This window comes from Eublepharis macularius, chromosome 4 (assembly GCF_028583425.1).
Source record: "Eublepharis macularius isolate TG4126 chromosome 4, MPM_Emac_v1.0, whole genome shotgun sequence".
Lineage (NCBI taxonomy): Eukaryota > Metazoa > Chordata > Lepidosauria > Squamata > Eublepharidae > Eublepharis > Eublepharis macularius.
This window is the reverse complement of record NC_072793.1, coordinates 105,649,535-105,672,822: the sequence shown is the minus strand read 5'-3', so window position 1 is coordinate 105,672,822 and position 23,288 is coordinate 105,649,535. Positions and strand designations below refer to the sequence as shown.

General features: G+C 40.3%; 1 protein-coding gene across 1 annotated transcript in view; it reads left to right on the top strand.

Annotated features, from left to right (window-relative positions):
• The window catches only part of CENPP (centromere protein P), a 270,026-nt gene that overhangs the window by 237,140 nt on the left and 9,598 nt on the right, over positions 1-23,288 (top strand). Inside the window, exon 7 of the mRNA XM_054976147.1 lies at positions 22,329-22,408. Within this exon, the coding sequence (XP_054832122.1) occupies positions 22,329-22,408 (80 nt within the window). The remainder of the gene's footprint in view (positions 1-22,328; positions 22,409-23,288) is intronic.

Below are 23,288 nucleotides of genomic sequence, written 5' to 3'. Positions count from 1 at the left end.
TACCGATTATTCTCTTTTACAGAACGTGCTTGACTACTCTCCTGTACAGTGAGTTTTCAAAATGTCCCATAAGGCGTTATTTAAGAAGTGCAAAAAATGCAACACTAAGATGCCGCATACCGATGAACATGACCTCTGCCTTCTTTGCCTGGGGAAATCACACAACGTCTCTGCCTGCCAGCTTTGCCAGCAATTCACCCCCAAAGCCCCTAGCGACTGTGTGTCACGCCTCAAGGCAGCACTCTGGGAGATGGTTCTTTCAGGCCCTAACAAACCAGCAGTAAAGACATCTGTCAAGCAGGCCTCTGACTCCCATTCCGACCAGCCAGTTCCAAAACCTCACAAATCAGACCAAACACCTTTCCAGTCTTTGGTTCCAACGAAGCAGTCGGATCTGAGCGCTTCCTTGCAGAGTGACCAAACAAAGCACAAATCCACGTGGGGCAAGTGGAAATCACATCCTCTATGAGGTGATTTCCGCTTGCCCGATGTGGGTTTGTGCTTTGGTTGGTCGTTGGAACCGACAGAAAAGAAATCTAAATCTAAACACCATAAGAGACTGGCGTTGACACCAGTCTCCCATCCAATTACTTACCAAGGACGACCGTGCTTAGCAAGTGGAAATCACATCCTCTATGAGGTGATTTCTGCTTTCCCGATGTGGATTTGTGCTTCGGTTGGTCGTTGGAACCGACAGAAAAGAAATCTAAATCTAAACACCATAAGAGACTGGCATTGACACCTGTCTCCCATCCAATTACTTACCAAGGCCAACCCTGCTTAGCTTCTGAGATCTGATGAGACCAGGCTCACCTAACAAAAAAGAGAGGTGGTGTCCTCCCATTCCTATCTGACTAATCCTTGCTGCCTCCTATAGAGTAGGATCCTCTTTATCTTTGTACACCAGATGTTGCTACTTTCAACATAATCTAGAAGTATAATCCTGAATTCTTTCACAAGTGGAGCATCCGTGAAGAGCTCAGATTTTTCATTCAAGGAGGGTGGGGGTGGAGCAGTATGACAGGACCAGAGATCAGTGTGGTCTTGGAGAATATCATGCAGCTATAGTATATTCAGTCTGTTAAATGCTGTACTCTTTCTTTAGCAACTTTTATCCTTATTTTTTGCTGTTTCTTAATTTTTACATTTTCAAAAGGCTATTATTTATGTAGGACAGCAAAGATACAAAGACACAAAGAATATAAATGTAAAACACGTAAAATGTAAAAATGTGTTGGAGGGGTTTGTGAACCTAATATATAATTTCCCTGGATATACCATCCAGGGAAATGTCCAGGGAAAAAATATTGGCTCACAGCCATACTAATGTGATTAATTAACCTCTCAGAAGATACTGCAGAACATAAGACTGGAATCTCCAATTTTAGTCATTAATATTCTGATTAATAGGTATCTCACTTCTACCACCTGATTTTCCAAAAACTGTTTTGAATCCTATCCCGCCAAGTTACATGTGCCTGCAGAGAATGCATTCCAACACAGAGACCAATCTCTCAATACACAAGCTATATGCAGTTTCTGATAAGTGAGGAAAAGGAAACTCTACACATGCTCACATGTTTCCCTGTTGGCAATACTGGCAATCCAAGAGAAGCAAATATGAGGAAAATTTCCTACTTCAAACTGAGAGCAACCTCAAAATAGTATAAAACTCAGATTTTTAGTGCATAAAAATAACATAAATGGACTCCAGATGAAAGCTCCAGAGATATCTAGCAGATTTCCCCCATTCTTTCCAAAGTAACTGTGTGAAAACTTCTTGTATAATTACTTTTATATCTCCGTAAGAGAACACTTTTATATTTCTCCATCTCTCCCCATATAAGTCATAATGCTTATTCTCACAGTATAAATCCTAAAGATTGCCTATACATTACTTCACATGCTCTGAGATCACCAGAGGTTTTTCCCAAGCTTTTCTTGTTCTCAAACGTAAAGACAAAAGGGGCCAGATTTCAGGCTGTTTCTGCTTCAGCAATTTTCCTGTGGAAATTCCTCCCCAGGAGGTATTTTTAACAGGCTGTCTTCAGAAGCAACTGTTAGGTTAACTAGAACTGTGGTTTTAGTGTTTTATCTGTTTGCTGTTAAATTTGATTTTTTATTGCTCTTCACTCTTATTTGTGTTTTTAATTTTATGAGCTGCTGCCTACACGAGCCTGTGTGCAGGGCTGGTGCGTCAATGGAGGCAGGTCCAGCAATCACCTCCAGCGCAGAGGCGGCGCGGGGGCGCGCGCCACAGAGCAACTGAGCGGGAGGGCTGGGAGGCCGCACGCACACCATGCATTCCCCCCTATCTCTTGCCTGTCGCCTCACAAACTGGAAAGGAGTGGAGGAAAAGTGATAAGTTTGTTTTGGGGGACTAGGGGTGGGGATGGGATGGAATAATGACAGAAGAAAGCAAAGGGGAAGGGAAAGGAGAAAGCAGGAAAGACCTAGAGAAACAGCTGTGCCTCAGGGTGTGCACTTTGAATGAGCTGCTGAAGACTCAAATCCTTCTTTCAGGTATAAGCCTGCTGGACGCGTGGGCACCCAAAGACCATTCCGGGATGGGCTGCTGCTGCTCTCTCCCAGAATGCCCTTGTGTCAGGGGTGGGAGGGGGCTTGTGCTTGGAAGAAGGATTTGTGTCTTCAGCAGCTCATTCAAAGTGCACACCCTGAGGAGCAGCTGTTTCTCTAGGTCCTTCCCACTTTCTCCTTTCCCTTCCCCTTTGCTTTCTTCTGTCATTATTCTGTCCCATCCCTCCAAGAAAATTTGCATGCCCCTTGTTTTGTTTGGTCCTGCTCTAAGTTGCCCCGTGCTGCTGCTGCCGCCGCTAGCACACAGCTGCAGGCCAGTTGCGGCAGGTGGCCAGGGCGGTGCGGGGCAACTGAGCAGTCTGGGTGTGCACCAGCCGCACATGCATGCGCATGCGCACGGGAACAGCAACAGCCCTGAAGCTGCCCCCGGCCTCAGGAGCCAGAAATTCTGGCATTGGCCCTGCCTGTGTGTTAAGCATACTAACTACAAATGTCTAAATAAATACATGAATAAGAAGGATTAAAGGACTGTAGGTTGCTCTGAACATAATTTGTATCAAAACATATCAAATTATATGCTCAGTTGGACAGAATGATTTTTTTCTGAATAATGCAAATGCAGCATTCCAAATAAACCAAAATTACCAAGGTTTTTTTTTTTCAGTCAATACAGTGTGCCATTACTATGAGATGTTAGTTGTTTCAAGAGCCTGGAATAAATGCAAAGAGAAAATTCTAATCTCTTTGGCACCAGTATAAATTTAAGTTGGCTATATAATGTTTTCCCCAGCAGAATTATGTTTATTATATCCCTACAACTTTTGTATCTTTGTATCTCTGCTAGCAGAACTAATACTGAACCTTTTTGAAAGTAGAACTGAACAGTACTACATTTGGCACTGCAGTTTGCTGTCCTGGATCATCATATATCCATAAACGGTGCACTAGACGACAAAAGCTTGTGCTCTAATAAATGTTTGTCTGTTGCTACAATAGGCAGTCTGGTCACCCACTGAAATAAAGGGTCACATGAACAGCAAACCTCTCGTTATTGAACATGAGTCCCAGTAGCCAGGGGGCAGACCAGGGTGGATAAAAATCAATGATTTTTTTAAAAAAATCAAAAAAATCAGATTTTTTTTATTTAAATCGGATTTTTTTTTATTTAAATCGGATTTTTTTAATTTAAATTGGATTTTTTTAAATAAAATGCTTTTTGAGGAAAATATATTACCATCCAAAGGTTATTCCATCATGAAATAAAGATTAGTTTTTAATTATGTAGAATAAGGCTGTATATGTTTAATTTTTTTGGTAAATAAATTCCATTAATCCATTCACAATGTCATGCTCTTCCAGAGGTTTTCGTAAGATTATTGGGCAGTTTCTCTGCCTACAAGATATTATCACAGATGCTTGGTTTTGCAGTTCTCAAAACTGAATTTGTGTCAGCTCAGCAGAGATCACATGCCTCTTCTTCACAGCAAAAATGTTATAACATGAACAGAGTTGAGAAAAAGACCTTAATCCTATTGTTCTACAAACCTATGAAGACAGAATCAGCCCCTCCAGTGCTAAGTTTCAAGAAGTTCAGTGAATAGAAACCATATTTTTCTGATTGTTTGGAGTGGAATAGATCTGCACAAGAAGAAACTAAGTGTGAGGAGGGAGGGGCAAGCAGTACAAAATGAAAGTGAAACTTTTTGAGCACAATACTGCACAAATCTTTGGATCTTTTGTGTGTATGACGTGAGGTTTATCACATTCTTTCCTTGGAGGAAAAAAACTATAATGGCAGCAGGCCATAAAAGAGACCCAGTTTAGGAATACTTTAATGAAGTTCCTTTACCTATCGGTAAGGCAGGCATCTACTTGCATATTAAAGTTATACCAGCAAGAATTAGTCTTTATGTAGAAAACTATGATTTAAATCAAGCCTTAATGACTAGTGATTTAAATCGTGATTTAAATCAGTTTGATTTAAATCAAATCCACCCTGGGGCAGACATTTATTAAATGAGTCTATCTAGCAGTACAAACTTTAGAACGACTGTTTACTCTATTCAACCAGTCATTTTTTCCAGCACTTGTCATGGCAGGCCTCCGTAAGGAAGATTCTGAGGATCAGAGCCTCCACTCACTAGTTTTCTCCCTGAAGGTATTAAAGTAAACTATCAGCAGAATGTTATAGAAAGTGTCTGTAACTTTGAGTTTCTTCCCCCCGCCCCTTTCAAGCTTTAAAATCTCAACGGCAGTAGTTAAGAGTCTACATTTTAATATTTTCCATATGCAGTATGCTAAACAACCCTTGGCTGTATTCTGTGTAAAATTGCTGACGACATTGTGTTTAAGTTATAACCATGTTTTTTAATTTACATTCGTTGTTCAGATGACTTTAATTTAAAAGACCTTGAGGTTAAAGTCTAATCCATCACTTTTTCCAGTAACAAAAACACAGAGTCTTTTCTGTGTGCTATTTCTTTCCTCCTTTGTATGGCTGATTCAGTAGCTCCATTTGCTGAAATACATTAAATGGCATGTTGTGGTATGTAATTTATATAATCAGATTTCAAACTTTGCTTTTATTCTAATCTATAGTAACCTCAGCAACAGCATTTGTGCTTCTTTACCTGACTGCATAACAGCATTCCTATTACAGAATTCTAAATTGTGGTAAAAAGGCTTAACTTGAAGCAACCAACAGATCTCTAACTTATTCAAGTATGACACTGTAAGAACTGTGAAGTCATTTGGTCCCTCATAGTTTATCTTCTTAAATAAATTGGAATATGCCCTAAATTTCTGCTGTGACAGGTTAGGTGAGAAGAAGGTACATGATTCAAGCATTCCAGGATTATTCAACTATATATTTGTCCAGAATACATGTAAGGTCACTAAAATAAAAGGCTTAATTATGGCTGTGCTGCATTTGTGGCCTTAGGCCTTTTATTATGGCACTCAATTTGACTGAGCAGGACTATGCTGAGAGAGACATGGAAGCTGATAAACCAGCTACAGCCCCCAAAGTGCCCTGGCTGCCAACAAGTTTTAATCCTATAGTCATGGCTCCCTCCACACTTCTTTTTAACTTATTGATATCCAGGGAATCTGAAGATGATCCAAAGAGCTAGTGATCTGAGCCATCAGGTCTGGTTTGACGTTTGGGTGAGCCAAGCAGCTATTTGGGGCACCAGATTGGGAGGAGGTGGTTTGTGCCAGTTGCCACCTCTGAGATCCACATTTCTGCATGATTTCAGAGATGCTGAGGACAGCACAGGAGGGCATTTGGGACAGCAAAATATGTGGAGCCAGCCCTGTAAGCCATGAGCTTTTCCTTTATTGTAGCTCGTCTGCCTTTTACAAATTCTGTTTTAATTGATCCTGCTAGTTTATTTTATTTATTTATTTATTTATTCAATTTATATACCGCCCATCCCAGGGGCTCTGGGCGGTGAACAGTTAAAATTGATAAAAACAAAAACTAAAATCAATATACAAATAATAAAACAAATTAACAAGGTGCAGTGGTGGGGAGAACCTTCCCCACCCCAAAGGTGGGAGGCCGACATGGCACCGCCCCCTTCAATCACCAAACGCCTGGCGGAACAGCTCTGTCTTACAGGCCCGGCGGAACGATAATATGTCCCGCTGGGCCCGGGTTTCCATTGACAGAGCGTTCCACCAGGCTGGGGCCAGGACTGAAAAAGCCCTGGCCCTGGTTGAAGCGAGGCGGGCTTCCTTAGGGCCGGGGACCACAAGTAAATATTTATTCGCTGATCGGAGCGATCTCCGGGGAACGTACAGGGAGAGGCGGTCCCGAAGATATGCCGGTCCCAACCCACTCAGGGCTTTAAAGGTAAGAACCAACACTTTGAACCTGATTCGGAATTCAACTGGAAGCCAGTGCAGCTGGCGCAGGACAGGTGTGATGTGTGACTGGTAAGGTATACCAGTCAGGACCCGTGCCGCCGCATTCTGGACCAGTTGTAGTTTCCGGATCAGGCCCAGGGGTAGCCCAGCGTAGAGTGAGTTACAGTAATCTAGCCTGGAGGTGACCGTTGCATGGATCACTGTAGCCAGGTCCTGGGGCGTCAGGTAGGGGGCAAGTTGCCTGATCTGACGAAGATGGAAAAATGCAGACTTGGCAACCGCCGTGACCTGGGCCTCCATCGATAGGGAGGCATCCAGGAACACACCCAGACTCTATTCCCTGTCACTGCCCCTAGAGCATTTTATCTCTAATGTTTGCTGTACTAAAACAGTCCTAATTCCTATTTCAGTTTACGCTGAGATATTTTACATAGCTTAGTACCTGATCCTTCTACTTGGAGATGCTGGGATTGAACCTGGGACAGTCTGTGTGTCAAGCATATGCTCTGCCACTAACTCATGGCCCATCCTCAGTTTCAAAACGGAAAAAGAATCTCATGGATGTGATACTGTAAAGAAATTGACCAATTTGGTCAAAAGAGTTAGGCCTGTCTTGACTAGAGATGGGCACGAACAGCAATATGAACTAAAAAAACCCACGAACAGCCCAATCTGCTTTTTGCAGACAAGCTGTTCGTGAGGCCCCATTCTAAATGAACAGGTGGTTGTTGCAAGCCTCGTTCCTTGCTGTTCGTTGCTGTCCGTCAAGCCAGACAGTCTGGCACCTGCAATCAAATCCCTTGGCAACTTAGGCAGGGATTGTCTGAACTCTGTCTGAACTCCTACTGTTGCCCTGGAAACCCCAATCTAAGCCCAATTTAGCTTGATAGACAGGTCTTCGTTCCAAGTGTTGATTGGAGCTCCAAATTTGTTACAAGAGGAAAAGAACGGGGAGGGGGGCTCCCAGCACTGACTTTCAAGGAGAGACAGCTGCTATTAGAGAGACAGGATGAGTGCATTGGAGCTTCAATTTTCTTTGTGTGGTGGGATAGGGATCTACCCCTTCAAGTTCCAGGGCTGCTGCCAGGCTCTGGGGACAAGCTATTATTTATTATGGGTACATTTCCTGCTGGCTCCTCAGGTAGGGTTTCTGCGAGTGGTGCAGTAGGGATCTTGATGGCTGGAGGAGAGCCTGCTGGCCCCCACAAACAATGAACATGTTTGTGAACACAATCATGTTCGTCAATGTTCGTTGTTCATTGTTTGTGGATGGCAATGAACAATGAACACCGTATATTGTCGAAGGCTTTCACGGCCAGAGAATGATGGTTGTTGTGGATTTTCCGAGCTGTATTGCCGTGGTCTTGGCATTGTAGTTCCTGACGTTTCGCCAGCAGCTGTGGCTGGCATCTTCAGAGGTGTAGCACCGAAAGACAGGGATCTCTCAGTGTCAAACTGTGGAGGAGATGTTTGTAGGTGATTTATATCTACTCAGAAAGGTAGGTTGGGTTGTGTCATCCTGTAAGGGTTTCCCAGGGTGTGGAATGCTAATGCTTCACTGTATCCTGAGGAGGTTCTTTTGCATATGGATTGGTGCTTGATATGCTAATCTTCTCTGCAGGGCTATTGTGGGTTGTAGAGTCTTTTGTTAGCCTGGTGTTTTTCAGAACTGGAAACCATGCTCTATTCTGGCGAAACGTCAGGGACTACAATGCCAAGACAACGGCGATACAGCCCGGAAAATCCACAACAACCAACGAACACCATGTTCTGGTTTTTTTCTGTTCGTGCCCATGTCTAGTCGTGACCAGAATCTGTATGAATTGTGGGTAAATGATATGCTGAGACCATTTTCCAAAAGCCTGTTTGGAAACTGTGTTTGCAACACAAGTACTGCTAACAAGTCCTCTTCAAGGTTGGGGAGGCAAGCCCAAAATCTCTCAGCTAATTAAGCTTATCTGGCTCAACTGCAGTTTCCAGAAGTCGAGTGGTATGTGCTGATTGCAGTGTTGTGTGGGCTGACATAGCTGCAGACCACTAACTCACATGTAATTGTGGATCACTAAGATCCTCCCTGGTTGCTAGGCATTTGGGCATAAAAGTCAGTTATGAATCTTGCTGTTAGTATCTACATGCCTTGTTATGTAGGTTCTCTTTTAGGCCAGTTTGGATTACAGCATTGCTTTGTAGCCTTAGACTCTCAAACTTGTTTCTAATTTAAGAATGTGTGTTACATCTGCAAGGTACCATCATGGCTTAGTATGGCAAAGACTCTGCATGGTATGTGTAAAGTTAGGTCTCGTTATATCTTTATTGTTGTATCCTTTTTGCACACATTCCAAATCTAATCTTTTATACACACATTTTAATAAAATATTTTTCATATCTATGCAGTGATTCTTTGATCCTGGGCTTCAACCTAAACCATTGGCCAAGCCTTTGTAACCTTTTTGTATCTTTGTAACCTTTTTGCAGAAATTCAGCAACGCTGACTCTCAAGTAAAGTCTAGTAAAGTTGGGGGGTTGTTTTTCCCCAGCCTGTGAGACAGGGCTTTGTTGGGGGAATGGCAGCATACTACACCCCCTCACACTGGGCTCAGGGTGCTCTGTAAGATTGGAACTTTGACCCCCCCCCCCAGGTCTGCTGGCTCCCCCTGAACCTGTTGGGCCTGTTTGTTTCTCAGTTCCTCTACAGATGCTCAATTAAATATGTTCTAAAACAGATACATGATATGTTCTATAATTAGTAAATGGTGGGGGTGGGGAGGCACAAGCAAGGAAAAAATATTTTAGGTGGCAGATACAGACTGAAGAGAATATATTGTCCTGTCAAGCTAGTTTGGGCAGATATCATGGTTGGTCTGTTCAGCACTTGTGAGAAGCTATGAAAACAATTCCAGACACTGGCAATTACTTAATGTTTCCAAAATCCAACAAACATCCATTTAAACTCTCACTTGCTATGATGTAATCAGATTATGGGGAAATAATGAATTATCAAACAAAGTGAAATTTTGCTTGGACCAAACATATTTTCCATTTCCTCAGCTACTGCAATAACAAGGTGTATGTTCTGAAGTGCCTGTCAGGCCCTTTTAAATCCAGCATTGTAGCAGGATTTCAGTTGCCAAGGCTTGTTTACTACTTTTTTGGTTCAATTTGAGAACCTTACTGGATTTTCTTCATTTTTATTAAGCAGCAAGTTTCCCTTTAGCCTTGGTTAACTCTACTGTGTTACAAGCATAATTGACATGAGTGACAAGCCCTTTGTTTTTTTCAACCCAAGGGGATAACACTGTCTCTTATGAATTTGGGGGGCCCAGTTGGTTTTGAGATACAAACCTTCCCATCAGTTACAAGATGTTCTTAGGGTACCAAGTGTGAAGGCTGTGGGTCACTTCTGTGAGGTAAGTTTTGTACCAAGCATGAAGAGCACAGAAATTACTGAAGCAGGAGTTTTCATTAAAAAAAATATTTAAGTACAGGTTATGTGGTGAATTCTTTTTAAAGCTTGAAGATAGCTGGTCTGCTTGTCACCAGAGATGGATCTCACAACTCTGTTCTCTTCCAAAATGCACTTAAGTCATTCTGCCCCATTATCAGGCAAAACTGCTCACAGAATTGTTAGCTTTCTTTTCTGAGGCAGTGCCCAACTCTTCTGTCTGCACTCTTCCCAAGGCAGAACAGGCACACTTTCCCCCTCCCCCACTCACATCCCCCCCCTCTGAAAGGAGATTGGACGCTGTAGCAGCACTCCCATAGGATCAGGTGTGAAACTGAGTGGTTATTTTTCCTCAGGGCAGGTCTGTCACAATATGCATTAAGAAAGAGATTTTTTATACCTGTGAATGAAGTTCCATTCACATACATGATAACAGAGCCAAACTACATGAGATGTCAGACACATATTCTTCATGTGTAGGGTCACGCAAGGTTCCTTTGATAGTATAGGCTTACAAAGAACAGCTGCTCAATGCAATTCTCCACCAGGGGATGAGTGATGGGAGGGATTCTTTCTCTTTCAAAAAGCCTACCTCTTTCAAATAGACCACATAGTAAATATCCATCAGCATTCACTCATTGTCAAACTTACAAAGGGGAAGCCAACTAAGTTACCTCACATCAGGCTTAATAGAGAGCCAGCCTTAGGCTTTTGAGTACCACTGATAATTAACCCTCGTTGAGCTTTTTCTCCAATTATTTTATTCATTTAGTGTCCACCTTTCTCAGTGACTCTCAAAGCAGATTACACAGTATAAGACAATATGATCAAACGCTGGGACGTTCAATAAATATACAATAGGGTATAGATTGCAGAAATTTGAAAGCAAATATAGAGATGAAAGACTGCTGAAACAAAATGTAAGTAATTTTAATGACCTACTAACACAGAAACTCCCAGTAAGAGGATATCTACTCTAACAGACAAGTATCCTGTAGTATAGTCTACAGTCCCTGTCCCTTTTTCAGTCCATCTCTCTAAACCATTTCTTACAGTACAGTACTATCACCTGAGTAAAAAGCCTACCTGAATAACTCAATTTTGCATAGTTTGTGGAAAGCCAAAAGAATGGGATCCCTCCTAACCTCATCAGGCAGGCCATTCCACAGTGGAGAATGCACGTGTGGGCTGCTCTTATTTTGTTCATTCACAGGATGGCATCTACAGAATGCCTTGTTCAGATGAGCAAAGTTGCTATGGTGGTGCATGAGGAGGGCAGTGGTCCTGCAGATATGAGGGGCCAAGACCATGAAGTGCTTTTTATATGATAGCAAATACCTTGAACTGAGTCTGCTAACTGATAGGTAACCAATGGAATGACATAGCTTTTGCAGTCCAACTTGAGTCTGCACTACAGCCATTGCCTTATATTTCTGTCATCCCTGCTGCCTCTGTACAAGTGAGAGTACACTGTACCCCTGGGTACAAGTGAGAGAATAATATACACTGCATTACAATGTATCTTCAGGAAATGGAAAAAGTGTTTAGAAAGTAATTTTTAGATAGAACATACTAGAATAATAAAAAGTCATTGATAGTTGATACTCAGTAGTGGTTTCTCAATAATAGAATGCATCATCTCAGTAACACAGGCATAGCAGAGAAGAAACCCAACCTTTTGTAAAAGAGAAGGAGGAGCTAGGACAGCCAGTGATTTGGAGCTTGGATTCCCAGGTCTAGATCCTGAGAGTGTTCCTATACACTTTTAAACACAAAAAAAAGCATAAAAGAGTTTGCCAAGTATGGCTTTTCCATAGTGCAATGACTTGAAGCATTGCCTCACTGAATTCTCCTCCTATGTTGAAGGGAGAATTTCACTAAACACAGCCCCTCTTATTAAACTGCAGCAAGGGAGAACACCTGTACCTGGTAGAATTTTGCCTTCTATGCAGATCTTAAAGTGTGGGGCCCTTTCATGTCTGGCAGCTCTATTTGTATTCAAGTTAAGTTAAGCAAGTTTCAGAAAAAATGGATTTGTTTGGTACTGCTGTTTGTCTGTGTTGCTGAATAAAAACGTGGTTTGTATTATTGGAACTCGTCACTCTGGGTTCCTCATGTTATGGACTGAACATATTTGCACGTGATCTCCCTACGGTATAAAAGCATTCAAAGCTGAAGGATAGATTCTTCACTTGGATGTGGATGTTTTTTCTATTCCTGTCAGGAAATCCTAACTACTTGGACTTATAGTTGTCCGTAGCGTCCCTATCCAGTCCTCTGTTCAGGAGTGCTTCCTGAATGAATTAGACATTTGAAGTTTCAAAAATCTGAAGTATCCAGTGTCTTTAAAATGACTCTTAATTTGCCTTTAAGTTTATTCAGCAATTGGCAATTTGCCTTCAGTTGAACCACCAGCCCCAAAAGACTTCTTACTTTCCTCCTTCTGTTCCTTGTGTACCTTTTCACCATCCACTTGGTGTCATGCTGGCAGGAGGCAGCCGTAGAAACCATATGGGCAGTTTTCTCCCCACTGCTGCCGCCATTTCCCCCTCACTTTTCTTTATCACTTCAGATACTAACCATTGCTGTTAAGGTTGCTTTATTTTATTCAATGAATGTGTTCTAATAGCTTTATTTATTCTCCACACAATAAATCTTAAGGCAGCTCACACTATAATAATATTTTTTAAAAATAAAATCAAAATGAGTAACTATCAAATTCAACGGTGAAGTTGGCCTCAGCAGAAAAGTCAGTGAGGAAAAAATAAAATTTCTTGCATCCCAGAGCCACAACATTAAAACGAGGCTTGGTAGCCATTTCTGTATTCCAGATGGAAGGAGAATCTATAAGATTATGTCTCCAGTCTATTTCAGAGAAATATCCTGAATCTCTCATATTTTAACCTCTAGTTCTCTTTGATCTAAAATGAGTTCTTTTCACACATCACAAACTTATTTTGAAAGCTAGCCAAATGTTAGACAACCATTATGTGTGTGTTTGTGTAAACAATTCATGACAGCAGTTTGAAGATCTTCAGTTCCTGTAATGCTTAATGTAGTACCTATTCTAATTATAGCCTCAAGGTGATCAACATGCAGTGTGCATCTAGACAAATGATCCCAAAATAATTGGGAGCTCTTTCCATTTGATGTCCAGATTGCCAAATAAAACCATAGTACAGTTATGTCTGGTATTAACAAGTGTCTAGTTTAAAGTCCACTGCCAGCACACTGACCTTAGCACAAGCCAAGAAATGAGCAAGGGGTAGGTACAAGGGCAACTTCACAAGTTGTCTTTTCCAAGTAGGCTGTCCTTGCGTATAAAGGGAAATTTGACTCACATTGTATACACTTTATAGGAACATAAGAGAAATTGCCCTAGAATGTGAGGAATTTGCATACAGGAAAAAGTAGTGGTTTTAGGATAACAATCCTAATTCAATCAGAGCAACTATCTGTGGTTATCCAGAGAATTGCTGAGTGCAGAGTCTGTATAAAATGTCCTATGCACACAGCATCTTAGGAGGCATTTGAATGCAATTACTGCAACTAGATTTCTAATGTAACTTATAAGATACATATTGCTTTCTTTCCTTCAACATGCTACAGAGAAAAAGGGAAGTTTGGTATTGAAAACAATATAGTTTTCAAGTTTGTCTTTTGTACTTTTTTTTTTTTTAAAAAATTTATTGGTGAGTTTAAATTTTTAAATTTAATACATACATTCCCTTCATATCTAATTAATTCTGTTCCCCACCCTTTTCCTCCTCCCTCCCTATTGACTTACAACAGCTTTCCAACCCTTACCCCCTTTTATTGCTTAATACTATTTCACTTATATTTTTCTTCAACACACAGATCATAATATCTCTTACTCTAAGCATATTCTAATTCTTTTATACAAATACTCTGTCAACTATACTATCAATATAGTATTTGCTGTATACTATACCATACAACATAGCATAGCATGCATTGAAATATAACATAACATGTATTTATCTATAACACATAAATTATAATATCTCTTACTCTAAGCATGTTCTAATTCTTTTATGCGTGTTCTCTATCCAATATACTATCAATATAGTATTTGTTATATACTATTCCGTGCAATGTAACCTAGCATGCATTGTAATACAGCATCCCAATATAGTATACAGTGCAATATACTAACACCATACATCATAATATATATAATATATGATATAAATTTTCTAATGTATCCGTTTTACTTCAAATTTTCTTAATCATAATATTAGCTTAGATTGTCATAGTTAAATTTCCCCCTTAATAGCAAAGTCACTTCTCTCCTCCATTTACACCACCACCCTTTAGAAATTCTCAAACTGCCACAATTCTCCTTTCACATCCCATTTTTTCTCTAAATATTGTTTTAATTTCCCCCAATCAGCAATATATTGTCCTAGGTCAAGATCTTTAAGCTTCCTTGTCATTTTGTCCATTTCTGCCATGTACAGCAATTTGTAAATCCAGTCTTCTATAGTTGGTATTTCTTGTACTTTCCACTTCTGCGCCTACAAAAGTCTTGCCGCTGTAGTCATGTAAAATAGCAATGTTCTATACTGCATTGGAACAGCTTCCATCCCCAAGTTCAGTAGCAACAATTCAGGATTCTTGTTTATTTGGATTTGTAAAATCTCATTAATTACTTCAATTATATCTCCCCAATATTGCTTAGCTACTTCACAAGTCCACCACATATGATACAGTGATCCTTCATGCTTTTTACATTTCCAGCATTTGTCTGACATGTTTGTATTCCCTAGCGCAATTTTCTATGGCGTTAAATACCATCTGTAGATCATTTTATATACATTCTCTTTAATATTCGTACAAGTTGAAATCTTCAATGTATTTTTCTACAGGTGTTCCCACACCTCCATTGTTATTTCTTTATGAAAATTTATTGCCCACTTCACCATCTGGGTTTTAACTATTTCATCCTCTGTATACCATTTCAGAAGTAATTTATAAATTTTAGATATTTCTTTCTTGCCTTCCTGTAACATCACTTCTTCTAGTTCAGAGTTTTCCATTCTTATACCTCCTTTTAAGCAGTCCGAGTTGTAAAGATCTCTGATCTGTCTATATTGGAACCATCCATAACAAGGAGACAACTCTTCTTCTGTTTTTATTCTTAGCATTGAATGTTGTACTTGTGTTATCTCCTTGTATGTTAGGCACTGCTTCTCGTTGTCAACAGTTCTCGGATCTATTACTTCATATGGAACCACCCATGAAGGAATTCCATCTTCCATGTAAACCTTATATTTTTTCCAGACTGTGAAGAGGCTTCTCCGAATGTAATGGTGCAAAAACATCGAGTCTGCTTTTACTTTATCATACCACATGTATGCATGCCATCCAAATAATTTTTTATGTCCCTCCAAGGCCAGCAATTTACGATTTTTTAACATTATCCAATCTTTTAACCATACCATACATATTGCTTCATAATATAGTCTTATATTGGGCAGTTGGAAGCCACCTCTTTCTTTCGCATCCTGTAGTACTTTCATTTTCACGCGTGGTTTCTTGCCTGCCAACACAAAGTCTGAAATTTTCCTTTGCCATTTATCAAACTGTTTTGAGTCTCTAATAATTGGGATTGTCTGCAACAAGAACATCACTCGTGGTAAGACATTCATCTTTACTGCTGCTATTCTTCCCAACCGTGATAGATTCAATTTATTCAATTTTATCAAGTCTCTTTCTATTTGTATCCACAATTTCTCATAGTTGTTTTTAAATGTCTATATTTTTCACAGTCAGTTCGATACCCAAATACTTTACTTTATTAGTTACTTCACAGTCCGTTATCACCATTAGTTCTTGTTGCTTCTGTTTAGTCATATTCTTGCATAATATTTTGGACTTCTTTTTATTCACATAAAATCCAGCTAGATCTCCAAATTGTTTTATTTTCTCTATTACCTTTGGCATGTTTTCGATTGGATCTTCTGCTATTAACATTATGTCATCCGCAAATGCTCTGACCTTGTAGGAAAATTCTTTTATTTTTATACCTCGGATTGTATCATCCTCTCATATTTGAACCATTAATATTTCCAAAACCAGAATAAACAACAACGGAGACAAAGGGCAACCCTGTCTTGTTCCTTTACTTATTTTCAATTTTTTAGTTAAGTCCCCATTCACTACAATCGCTGCACTTTGGTCTCTGTAAATTTCTCTAACCGCTTGTATGAACCTTTCTCCCATTTGCAGCTTTTCCATAGTGGCAAACATAAAGTCCCAGTTCAAGTTGTCAAAAGCTTTTTCTGCGTCCACGAAAAAGAAACCAACTTCCCTATCACAATGCTTATCATAATATTCAATAGCATTTATTACTGTCCTTAAATTGTCTTTAATTTGTCTATCAGGTAAAAATCCTGCCTGTTCCTCTGCAATAAATTCCACCAGCCATCCTTTTATTCTTTCTGCCAAAACTTTTGCAAATATTTTATAGTCATTGTTCAATAACGAAATTGGCCTATAATTTTTGACATTGGTCAAGTCCAGTCCATCTTTCGGAATCAATGATATGTTAGCTTCGTTCCATGAATCAGGAATCTTTTGGCCTTGCATAGTTTCATTCATTACCTCTTTCAAAAAAGGTGCCAATTCGTTAGCCATCACTTTATAGAACTTTGCTGTTAATCCGTCCGGTCCCGGTGCTTTCCCCAATTTTGTTGATTGGATGGCCTCTTTTATTTCTTCCTCTGTTACTTCTCTATTTAATTTTTCTTTCCATTCCTCCGACATCTTTGGTAGTTTTATTTTCTCCAAGTACTCCTCTATTGAACCCCTGTTCACGTCCTTTTTCTGGTACAGTTTTGCATAAAATTTATAGAAGGCTTTACTGATGGCTGTTTGGTCCAATAATGTTCTATCTTCCTCTCGGATTTTAATTATAGTTTTCTTCTCTTTTTTCTTTTTCAATTGCCAAGCTAGGTATTTGCCAGGTTTGTTGGCTCCTTCAAATGTCTTTTGGTTCATTTTTTTCAAATTCCACTCCAATTCTTTGTTGCTCATTGCCGTCAATTGCTCCTGCAATATTTTTATATCCTGATATATCCGCTTCTTCCCTGGCCTTTTCTTAAGTTGCACCTCTTTGGCTTTGATTTTTTCCATTAATTCTTTTCTTTTTTCCTCTTTTCTCCTTCTATCTCTTCCATTTAAGTCCATCAGTATTCCTCTAATTACCGCTTTATAAGTGTCCCATACCTTATAAGTTGACACATCCTTGTTTATGTTGTATTGTATAAAGAATTTGGTCTCCTTTCGCAGCAGCGTCATGTTGTCTTCTATCTGCAGCAAGTCTTCATTTATCCTCCATCCTCTTTTTTTAGTATTTTTTCCGAATCTCCACATAATTGGGTTATGATCTGAGCTTACCTTAGCCATAATTTCCACATCTCTAGTCCACAACGTCAGTTCTTTGGAAGCCCAGATCATATCAGTTCTTGATAATGTAAAATGTCTTGCAGAGTAAAAGGTGAATTGTCTATTTTTAGGATTTTGTCTCCTCCATACATCCTCCAGACTTTCTTGCTCTTTAATTGCAAAAAATGACTTTGGCAAAAGTCCTCTTTTTTTCTGTGCAATTTTAGATTTCTTGTCTTCTCCCAAGCTTGTAACTCCATTAAAGTCACCCGCCATAATTATTTGGTCATAAGTCAACTCCTCTAGTTGTCCTTGCAAGTCCTTAACATTTTTTTCTTTTGCACCGTTTGGTGCATAAATTCCAATCACCAAGATCTTTTTTGAGTTCCAGATTATTTCCACCGCTAAATATCTGGCTTCTACATCACTTAAAATTAATTTTGGCTGCAGCTCCTCCTTTATATACAGTGCAACTCCTCTCTTCTTCTTTTTGGAGGCAGCTGCAAATTCATTTCCCAATTTTGCCAATTTTAAATACTTTAAGTCCTGTTTCCTAATATGTGTCTCTTGTAAGCATACTATATTGCATTTTTGTTTTAGAAGCCAATGGAAAATAGCCTTACGTTTACAAGGTGAATTAAGTCCATTTACATTCCAAGATATAATTTTACACTCCATATTTACATTCTTGTACTTTTTGGTAAGTCCTTTTCATTGTCCCTAATAAACACTTCCATCTCATGGCCAGATCTGATGTTCTTCCTTGTTCCACCAAATTCAAATGCCAGTCCTTCCGGTATTTCCCATCTATATCTGATTTTCAAGTCCTTTAACATTTGGACCAGCTCTCTGTATTTTTTCCGCTCCGCCAATACCGATCTAGGCAATTCTTTCATGATTCTCACCACCTTCCCATCGACTTCTAATGGTTCTTGGAATTGTTTGCTTACAATTGTCTCTCTTATACTTCTGGTCGTAAATTGCACAATCATATCTCTTGGTAACTTCCTCTGTGCTGCAAATTTTGAATTCTATATGCCACGTCCAGGAAAGCTGCAATGTCCTCTTTCTCCCCAGGTAGCCTGCCAAAATTTCTGAAATCTGTTCTTGGGCTGATTTTCCTGTAATCTCCGGAACTCCGTGCATTCTAAGTTGTTTTTCCATTTGTTTACATTCAGCTACAGCCATTCTTCCCTTCATTCCTCTCATCTCTGTTCTCTGCACGTCAGCTATAGTGTCAACTGTGTTCTCTACTACATTTACTCTCTGCTGTGTAGCTTGCAGTTCGTTCTGTACTTGATCAATTTTCTTTGTGAGTTCTGCCATCTCCGATTTGAGTGCCTCTTTAAAGTCTTTAAAGTTCTCTTGCATCATTTCTTTTAACTCTTTATTTCCTTCTGAAACTGTTTTGTCCAAGTTTTCCAGCAAAGTTTGCCACTCCTTCTTTGACATCGTGGGGCTAGATCTACCTCACTCCCACGAGTCCGCCCTTTTCCTCAACTCTGTGGCGCTAATTTACTCCTTTCTGTTATTTTTAAATGTCCCAGTTCAGCTTATTTTTTAAAAATTTATACTTGCGCGGTCCAAAATGTCAGGCGTCTTTTCTCTATGGTTTTATATTGAGGTAATCGCCCTTACCCTCATCCAAGATGACCTACTTCCGTTTTCTTTGAAGCCACAGCTTTGCCCTTCAAGATGGTGGCTCCCTACTTCCGCTTTTAGCAAACCGCTTCTCGCCAGTCTCTCTATGATTTTGACGCACTTCCTGTTTCTCCTTCCTTCCTGGCAGTTCTTGTGATGTTAAAACTTTCTCACAGTTCGTTATCTCCTCTTGGCCGCAGGTATGTAAACAATAATCAGTTTTCCGCGTTTATTTCTCTTTATAATGTCACTTTTTTAGGATTTAACTTGCCGGAGTTCTCTCTTATATATAACAAGTCCCTTACAGTTTTTAAATCGTCTTAGTCTCTTTACTCCTTTTTATAATCTGTCCCGTACTGAGAGATAGCAATCTTTACCTTCTTAGACGTTTCTCTTGGGTTGTAATCGCTGCTTCAATTATCTGATCAATTCCAATTCCCTTCCTGATTTACTGAAGCTTGGGCATGTAGGTCTTATGCCAGAAACTGACTCCAGAGCCGCTGCAGAGATTTTAGCAAACCTTTCTTCGGGTGGGACCTCAAGAGTGGAAGGGGGCTCGTTGTGTAGAACCCCCCTCATACCCGAGATCAACGCGCCCTCAGGTTCTTGAGCGTACTTGCCTGTTCCCCGCCTGGGAACAGGGGGCTGCAGGCAGTTTGCACCCCTCCAGCCTCCACAAACAACGGCACGGACAGCCCAGCTCTTTGAGCTGCGTTAGACCTCCATGAATCCCAAGCCGGAAGTCCAAGTTTGTCTTTTGTACTTGATGTTTCTGCCCTGGCTGTTAATTCTCTGATCTGTTTCCCATGTCAGTTAACAGTGTCTTTTGTATGAATGCAATTTACGTAGGTGGAGTATATCTGTTCCAGATTTTAATCAATTGCTGTATATACAAATATTTTTGTGAAATGAGGGTTTTGGAAAGGTGAATATTTTAATTTATGCCTAAGAGATTTAATATCCAAATTGTCTTCTAGTGAAGGACTTGTGGCTGTGCTAGAGTGCATCAGATATAAGTGTTCAGGAACAAAAGCATATTTGGTACTAACCAATAGAGAATTGAAGGGAGATCTGTGCCAGCAAAGCTTATGAGCAAACTATTGGCAGATGCTACATTTAACCTTCATATTACTTTCATAAAACATTTTCTTTTGAATTGTCCTCTGTGAAATCCCACATCTGGGCTCATCATCTATCCTCTTTCCATCTCTATCTAAAACTGCTTCTTACATAATCTTTCTGTTCCATGTTAGGGTTTCTGCCCTGCACTGATGCAGCAGCACTTTACTGTATGCTGTTTTCACCCAGTCTAGAGGTATTGTCATTTAATCCTTGTTTCTGATAAGAGCTAGCCTATTAATTTAACTGGAACTTCATAATTCAGGTGATCTTTGTTGCATTTGATGTCCACAAGGAAACCTACTATAAAACTAACAGATTACCCCCTTTAGCCACACAGCCAAAAATGTTCATCAAAATCCATGTTTTAAAAATCCTGCATCCTGACTCTTTTACTGCCGAGTAGCAGACTTGCCAAGCACTAGTCTTTCTTAGGAAGAACTCAAAAGTAGTATAGCAGGACGTACTGTTGCTGTGTCAAAGTTGCACACCAAGCAAGTGCCAAGATTCTAAAGCATGAGCAGACAGCTCATACACTCAAAGCCACTTTTCTATGTTTACTAACTGAAGAGGATTACACCCTAGGTAACTCACCAAAAATATTTCTCACCATTTTTAGGCTATTTTGTTTTGATTCCTAATGCACCTCCTCTGCCCTGCAACATAACTAAGGCTGTCCTCTTCTCTCTACACCACTTCATGATTGCAAACATGTCTCTTTTTTCCTAGCTATAGGAGACCTTTTTGCAACTAATTCTCAGTTACAACCCCCCTTCCTTTCTCCCTCTGGTGTCCTATTTTTGTTACGTGTTCTTTTTCTCCGCATTGTCTTCTCAGCCCTACCACAGGTCTTCCTGCATCCTCATTCTCAACTATCCTTCTTTCCTCACCACATATGTCTCTGCACTGCTACAATTTTTTTATGTTCCTATTAAGAGCCCCCATTTTCTTTCCTCACTGCATTTTGTTTCTCTGCCTTCTACTTTTCAGTTCCTTTTTCTGCCTTTAGTCTGTTTTTTCTCTGTTTCTGTCAGATTCTGCTCACTAAGTTCAGCAGCATCTCTCTCAGCAATTCACTCGAGTGTGGGAGGCTTGGATGCAGGTGGACATGCAATATGGTTGACTGGTGGCAACTGATAGGAGAGATATCATACATCTCTGATTGTAGGAAAACCAAAGCATGCTTAACTATATTTGCATTCTCCCATCTCCACTCTACCATTTAACAGGCTCCAGCACACTCACATGTTCCCACAAACGTAGGGAAAGGCTGCATATGCCACAACTCCCTTTCTCTCATGTAGTTAAGATTTTGCCTTAAACCTTCTTGTTCTTACACCTTCTAGGTATATAATGCTGCTACCAGGAATTCAATTCCAAACTAATTAATTTTTCCCTTGAATAATGGTCCCAAGCGTTAAGCTCCTTCGTGAGACTATGTGGCCCTGAGGATAAGAATGGGATATATAGAAATCACATACATTCTAGGGTGGGAAAAAAAACCACATGCAGAAGGGTGAACCAAAAAACCCCAAAATAAACTTTTATTATTACATGAAGCATATTGGGTTCACACAATTTCTTAAGCTTAATGGTTTCAAAGATAGTTATCTGTTCTTAAAGTTTCTTTACATAGGCTCGGTCACACAAAGTAATTTTCCACACAGGTCTTCTTTAAGAGAACAGACTCCACACAGCTTGCCTGATTTAGATAGACTTTCTCAGGTGCACACACAGTTTGCCTGCTTTAGACAGAATGAATGTTTTCTCTCAGACACACACAGTTCAGGCTTCCACACAGGTTGCCTGCTTTGTCTACTCAATATTTGTTCTGTGCTTGGTAACTAAAAAAACTACAGTTCACTACGCCCCTAGAATACTGCTACTGTCCAATCAGATTTCACTCCAGTCACACTTCTCAACTCTGCCTATACTCTCAGTCATCAACCAGTCATCTCACTCACTCACCCCTCTCACCCCCCCCATTCTTCTTCAGTAACACACCAAGCATTTAAAGACACACACACACACACACACACACACACTTAAATCATTACACACTGTATTTCAGGTTTCCTCAGGGCACCACAATCAGCTTTGCAAGCTGACCCTAACATGTGATTCTATGAGCTGCTCTGAAACACCTAGGAAACAAAATGTAAGAACTAACTTTATATCCTTAAGGTTCACATTTAATTTAAATTTATGATTTTTGCCTTAGCTTAATATACATTCTAGCATTCTACTTGTAAACTTTTACACATGGATGATAGTATTGTTCCTCTTTTTTTTTTTGGCTTTTAAATAGAACAAGTATCCTGACGTTGTAGCACTACCTGAAGGATTATCTGGAGACTGCTTGATTTTAAAGAACTTTGAACTTTCTGGGTAAGGCAACCTTGACACAAGACATGGGTAAGATGTCAAATTAAAAGTACCATTACATTGCGGGTTGACATTAACTAGACAGTACAAAACAATGGCTGCTAATACAAATTCTATCAATCAAGTAGGGAAATTGAAGTTGAAAGACTAAACCTTAACTACTGGTTACTTGCCATAATCCTGCACATTTAACAGCCTCAAGTGTGGTGTAGTGGTCATTGTTATGCTAGGACAATCCGCAAACAGCCATGCAGGTTCGAATCTGTAAACAGCCATGGAGCTTATTGGGTGACCTTGAGACAGTCATGCTCCCTCAGCATAATTGTCATGAGTCAGCCCCAGCCTCGACTGGCCACCTTACCTCTTGCCCCGGAGTCTTCCTCAGAGGACAAGCAGGAAGCGCCTGCAGGGACTACTCTACAACCAGAGCCAGCCGTGACAGCTGCTGCTCTGGAAGAAACTCAGCAGGAGCAGCCAGAAACCTCTGCAGAGGCTGTTGGAGACTCCCCCAGAACAAAAGAGAAACCTGAGCTCCCTGGGCCAGCAGCGAAGAGGAAAAATAAACCAAGGGCAGCTCTGTTGGACAGGAGAAAAGGTGCTCGTTTGCAGGCACAGCACTGGCTGGGGCTATCATGCAAAGAGACAACACCTGCTCCTCGTTAGGACAGTATAAGAGACAGAAGCTGAAGAAACCAAGTGTGGAAGCAACACAGCTAGTCACTACCTGTGACCAGAGCTCTGTGCCTGGAAGCTCCTGACCTGCCCTTGCCTTGTGCCCTGCTCTGCTTCTTGATTGATTGGACTCTGACCTCGGCCTGCCTTCTGACTTCCCTTCTGCCTGCTCCTCTCTCTGACTAATGTATTGGCTCTGACACTTGGCCTG